Source organism: Eptatretus burgeri, chromosome 6 (genome assembly GCF_056783735.1).
Source record: "Eptatretus burgeri isolate ZD-2024b chromosome 6, Ebu_testis_v1, whole genome shotgun sequence".
In the NCBI taxonomy this organism is placed as follows: Eukaryota; Metazoa; Chordata; class Myxini; order Myxiniformes; family Myxinidae; genus Eptatretus; species Eptatretus burgeri.
Genome location: NC_140966.1, coordinates 84,130,924 through 84,139,766, shown reverse-complemented (window position 1 = coordinate 84,139,766; position 8,843 = coordinate 84,130,924). Strand labels below are relative to the sequence as shown.

Sequence of the window (8,843 nt, the reverse complement as noted above, 5' to 3'; positions counted from 1 at the left end):
TGTGAAACAATTTATTTCCTAATTATACACCATACACTTCTCACCCTTGTACAATGAACTTAAGAATCCCCATTTGATTGCAATATTATTTGGTTCTATTTCATTTATTCTTATTTTAGTTAACAGTTAGACCAACCCGATTCAATTCACTTCTACATTACATCAGAGAGTTTTATTCTAACTTGGTACTTGGTCAGTTCCAAGGAGTACGAGCCACTGAGAAACTATACTTCCTCACGTGCTCGTACTGAGAACAATGTGCCTTTCAAAATATTTATACTTCCATGAGAGAGAGGTTGGGGGATATTCACCCAGACTGTAGACGTGTCCTTTAGACGAAAAGCCACTTCGTACATTTTCTAAGCAAAGGTTCATTTATCAGCTCGGTCACTCTGCTCCAGAACAACACATTTCTTATCATTTAGGGCAAAAGTCTTTTGGCCAGAAATGACAGCCAATTCAATTTGCAGCATAAAAGTTACATTTCTGAAACTCCATTTGTTACAATTTAAAATACATTAATATAAATTTTTCCCCCACACTCCCACGTTTTTTTTTTTAAGGAAAATTTGAATAATTTTTCTTACACATGATTACCATGTCCCATTCCTGAAGGAGAAAAAGATTTCCATTATTCAAGTTCAATCAACAATGGCAGCGAGTGCTCATATCAGAAATGAGTGAGTTTCCATTTAATTTATGGCCTGTTCATCAGCATGTGTCACACATTGAAAACATGCTACCCGAAGTCAGAAGATAAGCAGGTCAGGGTGTGGATAGAGCGGCACCCAACGGGAAACACAATCGAAGCACTCCTTGAGCTGAGGAGAAGGTAGATGTGGGCAAGTACAAGTTTGGGCCAGACACTGGGTTGAGGGAGCGCAGTGTGGAATTCCAGGCCTGTCGTACATTGAAGCAACCACAGCAAGTTCACGATGTATTTGCAGAGCGGCAATCGAGAGTGTGGCTGAGAACATTCCTCCATGCAGGCACCACACAACGCCGACGTTAAGACTTTGCTCTACCTTGTCCCCAGTGGGTTTTTTCTTTCTTTTCCCACATTGCTCCATCTTATCTCCTCAGGAAGGGGAGGGATAATCATGTGTTGAATGCTCAATCACCCAAATCTGGGTTCTCCCATCGTCCAATCTTTGTGTGGAATTTCATTCCAAAGTTCATTTAGATGAAATCGTACATTGCTTCAAAGACTGCTTTCGACACTCCGAAACAAACAAAGCATCAATTAAACACCAATCAATAAACGTCATGGGCACATGTAGTTCTACAAGACTAACAAAGATTGTTATGGAAGCATTTAACTTGCATTATATGTCATATCAATATTTTAATCCCTTTCCTTGTGATTTCCCAAAACAACATGCTAAAATATACAGAAATCCCAGTTGTACGTATACTCAAAACATCCATCTCATTTGCTATTTCCATCGACATTTTAAATCTCTGACATTTCTCCATCTGTCCACTTCTCTCTCACCAAAACAGTAAACATGCTGCCATTTTTCCAATTCACATACACAAACCATCTATCACTTCCTCCGACCTTCTCAATTACGAATCCATTTTCTTTTATCAAAACAAATAAATCATTTTAAACAGTTGTTCAAAAATTGTCAAATCACTTGTCAAATCTGTTATCAGGCGAATATCGTTTAAATTCCAGCTCAAACACTCTGTCTACACATGCAGCTTCACCCTCCACAATCTTTATCCCAGTCTTGGAAAAGCATCTTAAACTTCAGACTAATAAACATCCAAACTCTCTTAAACAACTTTTTGGTCAAAACAAAATATTTCCTTTTAAAATCCATAAATGAAAAATTTAATCTTCAGCATCTATCCAATTAAATCATGAATTTACCTTGACTGAATCGATCAAATGGTTACACTGGGTTGTTTGCCATTGCCTTCCCAGCACAAGTTCAGGTAACCTCAACATTCGCAGACGAATAAAACAATATTTCAACGTCCATCTGAGGGAATCATCTATTATCTGTGAATTGCCCAACGTGCTAAACATCAAATCATTAAAATCATTCCAAATCACGTTTCTACATTTAAATCACATACAGTATATCCACATTCACAATTGTTATTTCACAATTTATTCAAAATCCCGATGGTTGTAAAATAAAACTTCAACACTTTTTCCTAAATGGACTTCACTTTAAACAGATTCAGTCCAGAGGGTGCGCCACAAACACCAAGGAACGAGGAACAGGAAGTTCTCTCCACATCCGGTGGGAAGAGAAAGGAAAAAACTCTGACAGGCAAAACCCACAGTTTGCATTACTCTGTCATGGCTTCAACACATACACTAAACAGCATTGCATATCATAGACTCGCTTGTGATCACGTGACAAATACCAATCACATTTCTATCTCATCCTCTTGAATCTGCATATGAATCGAATTTCACACCTAAAGCAAAGGCTCGAACAAAGACTCAGTGTAAAGATAGGCCACCCCCCACAGATCGAGTGGAGGGGGTCTCACACAGTGTAGTTTGCGACCTTCGCGTGGAAATACAACGCCAAGAATGTATAACATGCCATTTCAAACAGACCCACAGCTCAACTCAGCACGAGTTAAAATATCGTCAAAATCCCAACAGAACACGTTTCATTGCAGTGAATATTGGACTCGCACAAGTTTCATTTTTTTTTTTACTCTCAGGAACAAATCACCCACCATGCTCCCAGCTGGTTAATCGTCTCCTGCACTCTACAAAACGTTTCGTGCAAATCATTGCATTTACAAATCTGTAAAACCTCCACACAATATAATATAACAACCTCACTGCCAACAAACTTCCAGTGAGTTCAATGAACAAAAAGTCACTCTTATAACTCTTACAAACAGGTAACTTATAATATTTATCTATTTTAACCCTATCTCGGCGTCTCAGCCGTGTCCTCGGCCATCTCACTCATAGCCGGTCCGTATCAATGCAAACATGTGGCATGTCGCTTCATCATGCCCATTTAATTACGCATCTGGCTCCTCAACGAGCCTCTTCTTGTCATCTGACTCTTCTTCTTCTCCAGCACTTTTCTAAAACAACTACAGTACTTATTGTTTACTTTAAAACGGACTCTCTCCGCCAGATCCTCTTCTTTCTCTCAATAAAATTATCTGACAATGAACTTTTCTTTGTTCGAAATGCGTTACCTGCTGAGAGCGCTCTCCCTTACCTTCGCTCAAGCACTTGTCGTTCCTCCAGGCACTGCCTCTGGCAGATTAAGCACCTCCGGTCACGAGCACCGCACCAACGTTGGTTCGAATCCGAGTCTCGGCGCCAACTGACGTGGATTTTTTTAAACCCACCTTGTTGTGATCGTTGTCCTCCTGAAGGATTCTAACTGGTCGATTGTGGAATCCTATTTGACTTCAGACAGAGTTTTACGTTTGTCCGATTTGATTATAAAATCCTACAGAAAAAACCCTATCGACACTGATAAAACTGATGTCCACACAAGTCCTTCCTTGTGAAACAATTTATTTCCTAATTATACACCATACACTTCTCACCCTTGTACAATGAACTTAAGAATCCCCATTTGATTGCAATATTATTTGGTTCTATTTCATTTATTCTTACTTTAGTTAACAGTTAGACCAACCCGATTCAATTCACTTCTACATTACATCAGAGAGTTTTATTCTAACTTGGTACTTGGTCAGTTCCAAGGAGTACGAGCCACTGAGAAACTATTCTTCCTCACGTGCTCGTACTCCAAACTTTTAGATTTCAAAGCATTTTATACTTCCATGAGAGAAAGGTTGGGGGATATTCACCCAGACTGTAGACGTGTCCTTTAGACGAAAAGCCACTTCGTACATTTTCTAAGCAAAGGTTCATTTATCAGCTCGGTCACTCTGCTCCAGAACAACACATTTCTTATCATTTAGGGCAAAAGTCTTTTGGCCAGAAATGACAGCCAATTCAATTTGCAGCATAAAAGTTACATTTCTGAAACTCCATTTGTTACAATTTAAAATACATTAATATAAATTTTTCCCCCACACAGCCAACATGTAAATACAAATACAAATACAAACATCGGAGTCATACGATACAACAATGAAGTTCTACCAACTCATGCAGCTGCTCAGCTTGCAAAGCTCAACTCTGGCTCCCTGAGAGGCTTTTATCCAGGACCCCGATTAAACTTTCAACCTGAGCCTTACCTGCTGGGCAGCTAAACTAGCTAGTAGTCCCTTAAAAAAAAATTTAATACAGATCTGAGCTATAATCAGTGGATAACTCGTGTTTTGCAATGTTGGAGGTTTAATTACCATGGACTCTCAAATCCAGAGGAGCTTCAGACTCCTGACCCCCAAAGAGTCGTAGTGTACAGGTGAAACGTTTTCCATCATCTTCTTTCTTCACCTGCATACTGAATTTGTGAATATTTGATTCTGTCTTGCCTGGTGCACGCTCCCAAAGTTGCTCGTCCATGTCCCGCCATATCAGTTTGGCACCGTACAATGGGTAGAACTTTGAAGTGATGCATATCATGGTCACACGATCACCCGCAAACGCAATAGGTGGGTGCTGGTGCACTATCAGTGTAGGAAGCACTGTGGAGATAGAAAATAATATTTCTATTTTCATTATTGTCATTTTTATGACTACAATTATTATTTCCAGTTTATAACCTGTTTACATCGACAAAATTGCTGTTACAGGTGTTTGCCCATGTAAATACCCAGGGCCAATCAGATCTCAAGCTCAAATGGGGCCTCAAATTTAGACACTTGTTAATTTTTGGGGAATTTGTTAAGTTTCAGGTGAAAGCACCTTTAACGTGCTGAAACAGGTAAAGAATTATCATTGTTCAACTTTGCAACAAGAGCGTTTGAATGGGCTTGCCATCCTTAATATCATCTGTGACATTTCACGAAAGCTCGTTTTTTCCTCAATAATCAGAGCTTTGCACAGAAAAAGTCTCGAAAAGTATTTGTTAAATTAAAAAAATTAATTCAAATTATATTTCACTCTTTTTTGAGATAAAAATGACAACACATGAATACAAGTTTTATTTTGTTTTCATGTGTCGTCATTTTATTTTTTATTATTCTGAACAAGGCCTCAAAAGCTGTAAGTGGCCAGGACCTCTCTGAACCTCCGAGAGGGCCGGTAAATACCATGTATTATGATACTGCAACAACCTTCGTAATGTTATGGGAACAAAATAACCACATGTGTAAGAATTGTAAATCTTCTATTACCAGATATATCTTGCTATATTCTAAAGGGTTCCAGCTCTCGTAGAATAATAAAAATGGTATCGTGGGAAAGCTAAAAATCAATAGACTTGGAACAAAAATTTCAAAGTAAAATGGCTTATCGTTTTAATCCGACCACATTAAATAAGGGAATTCTCGATATCTGCGTCATTGGTTGTTATCTCCCCATGCAGATTTCAGAAGGCGGAATGGAGCCCTCCCTGCACATGCACCACAGTGGAAGTGGTTTCCTCACCCCTGCTGCAGACAGGGGGAATTACTAACTACAGCACGAAATATATTTGCCCCACCTCCCCCACTAACCTCCCCCCTCACAACCCCCACACACACCTGGCTGGGTGGAGCTTTCATGTATCAGTTCCAACGGTACCATTCTTATTATGCTACAACAGCAGGAACGGTTTCGAATGAATGGTGATGGACATGGAACGAGCACACAAACAAAAACAGCCATTTTTGTTCACAATGACACAAAGACTGGTATTCCTGTCAGTGAAGTGATGGGTCTTATATGCTCGTCATTTGGTAAGAAGCAAAAGTGTATGCTTATGTGAAAACGGTGCTACTGCAAGACCCCATCTCCACTTGGAAGGAAGGTACTTGTATGTTTCGATTTTATGTGCCACAAAAACTATATTTTGGCAGTTTTCAAAAGCCTGGATGTTAACATCGATATAACTCATATGGCACTCGGTAGAGTGCATACCTCCGCCACGTCATGCCTGATCCACGAGAACATATCGGGCCCAATACATGTTTGAAATATCATGTTGTGGGTCGTTTTTGGCCCTGCCCCTCAATGGTGAAGAATCACTTTAATAATTCAATACTTCTCGTTTCCAGATCCGGTTTCCGATCTCCACCAAAATCGAATCAATTCGTCGTGGTCACACACCCAACCTGTCCACCAAGTTTCATCCGAATCCACCAACAACTTTAAGAGATATCGTGCTATATATCGTTTTCGCTCTATCTCTCAATGGTGAAGAATCACTCTAAAAATTCTAGTTGTCTTATCCGGATCTTCAACGAAATGGAAACAGTTCGTCCTTGTTTCACACCGAACCTGTCCACAACATTTCATCCGAATCCACCAACAACTTTTTTGTTTGAGATATCATGTATACAAACAGACAAAGAGACAGACAAGCAGACAGAAAAGCATGAAAACAACCTCCTTCACCTCCGGTGGTGGAGATAATTACTGTTAGGTGTTTAGCATTTCTATACCTACCAAAAACATTCACGATGGTATGGTAATTGAGACGTCTGCCGTCACACTCGACCTTGCACAAAATCTCACCGCTATCCTTCTCCGTTCTCATTGGCATGGATATTTCCCTTCCCATCTTCGTGGTGCCAAGTGGTAAGGACCTGTCCCCAGTGCGCAACCAAATAATATCAGCTGAATCTTTGTTTTTGCAGCCAGGATTACAAATGAGGCGCACGGTCGATCCGAGCTCTACCCAAGGTGATTCAGGCAAGATGCCATCCTCTATCTGCAAATCTGAAACAGAAGCACATGCTCAGTTGATAATTGTCAATGGACATTATTAAAACAACTTTAGAAATCCTCCTTAGAGGTTATCAATCTTCTTTTTTTGCATATGGCAGCTTAGCTGCCAGGGTAGCTATCATTTATTGGAAGCGCGACTGTGTCACTGATGCAGTGCCCCTTTGCCAGGACACTGGCACTCATTTCGACGACCTCGGAAGGATGAAAGGCTGAGTCAACCCCTTGGTGTATTAATTCAACAGCTAATGGGGCTTGAACTCAGGATCCTCGGATCCCAAGCCACCACCCCAATCACGAAGCCAACACCAGGCTACAGAGGCTATCAATAAATCTGTGGCACGAAATATAAAGTCAATAACAAACATCTGATACTTGATTTTCCTTTTCCATATAATCCAGTGACAACAATTTTAACAAAACAATCATCTTTCTTTTTTATCTCTATGTTAGGATTGCCAATCCATTTGGAAAATCACTTTGAAGTTGCAGTTGAAATAAAAAAAAACAAAAATTTTACTCGAAAAGTTGAGATATAAAAAATGAGAATCCATTTTCATGATGTCATGATGATATGAAAAAAAAATCCCGGAACATTGAGTGAACGAACAACTTTTCATTTGCAAGAAGGGCTTCATCAATGAGCATTGAATTGTTTCGAGAAAAAGCAAAATAAGTTATTTTTTTATGACCAGTCACATTGTTGCATTCCAAAAAGGGAAATATACAAGGCTTGGATCATTACATTAAGTTATTAATAACCGGATGAATTCCCAGATCCAAGTATTATGCACACATTCATCCAACTTTCCAAAAATGTCGAGCTTATCATTAAGAAATAAAATCGAAATATCGAATCATTCTCGAATGACAATCAGTTTAAATTGAGGAAATTTAAAGCAACAGAACAATATTTTTGGGAGTGATATTTATACAGCTAAAAATTTTTTTTCCCAATGTGTTAAATTATAATCATTATTAAAACGGTGTTTCCAAATCAATGAATGAAGTCAATGATGAAGCCTTTGTGATTTTCTAAATCAACGAAAAATTTTATCTTAGTCATGAGTTTTGAAATTGACAGGTTATCTTAATTTTCAACTTTAATCATGCTTCACACTAAACTGCTCTCCAATGTAACTGATATGCAGACAAAGCATGACGTTATGAACGACACATTGTGATGTGAGGTTCAGTATCTCGTGCAGTATTATGCAATCAATCATTCAATGTAAAGCGCGCGTTCAGAGTTGTTAAGTAAACCGAAGATATCTACAAAGTAATATGTAAAAGCACACAGTGTAACCGATTGTCGATGTTATGGAAACAGATGTGCAGACAGGAGAAAGAAACCATGAAACAATGGCCTTACCCACAACGGCATGTATTAATAATCCACCGCAAAAACTCAGCAGCGCAATGAGCACTTTATGAAAAAGCATCCTTTGGAAAAAGAACTACCACCAATAAAAACAAAATCAGATTGATTTCAAACGTTTATGTGTATATTTGATCACGAAATTGACAAAAGCTTTTCCTCTGGATTAAACAAACTCTTTATCTGATTCTGTAGATAACAGGAAAAAAAAAACTAATCTATGGTTTTAACAATTAAAATGTGCCAAGTTTACTTGGATGATAAAACAGTTGATCAAACAGAAAGAAAAAGTTGAAATTGTGTTCAGTTCATGTTCTCTTATATAGTATTCTCAACTCTAGATCCTGGAGCCGACGGTGCTGCTTCCCGCTTGTGTTATTCCTGAAACCTCCATTGGGAAAAGACGGCCCTTTTGAAGTGGTTTTGAGAAATTTGTCGTTTTTGAGAATAGTTTTCCCTCTTGAGCAGTGCTTTTCCTGCAGGTAGTAATGAATCCGATAGGTAATGCGATGGTGCTACTGCCACCCGTGTACCTCATTGTTTGTGTGTGTTTATAATCGTATGCGTGAAAGTGTGTATGTATATATATATATATATATATATATATATATATATATATATATATATATATATATATAAACATACACAACCGGTCAGTAGTTTTAGAACACCCCCATTTTT

At 38.7% G+C, this 8,843-nt stretch overlaps 1 protein-coding gene across 1 annotated transcript in view; it reads right to left on the bottom strand.

The window, feature by feature from the left end:
- LOC147025215 (uncharacterized) overlaps positions 1 to 8,435 on the bottom strand; it is a 15,499-nt gene extending 7,064 nt beyond the window's left edge. Inside the window, exons 1-3 of the mRNA XM_085885951.1 lie at positions 8,157 to 8,435; positions 6,506 to 6,778; positions 4,318 to 4,602 (exon numbers count right to left, since the gene is read on the bottom strand). Coding sequence (XP_085742077.1) covers positions 4,318 to 4,602; positions 6,506 to 6,778; positions 8,157 to 8,226 — 628 coding nt within the window. The 5' untranslated portion in view covers positions 8,227 to 8,435. The remainder of the gene's footprint in view (positions 1 to 4,317; positions 4,603 to 6,505; positions 6,779 to 8,156) is intronic.
- Between the last annotated feature and the right edge of the window lie 408 nt (positions 8,436 to 8,843).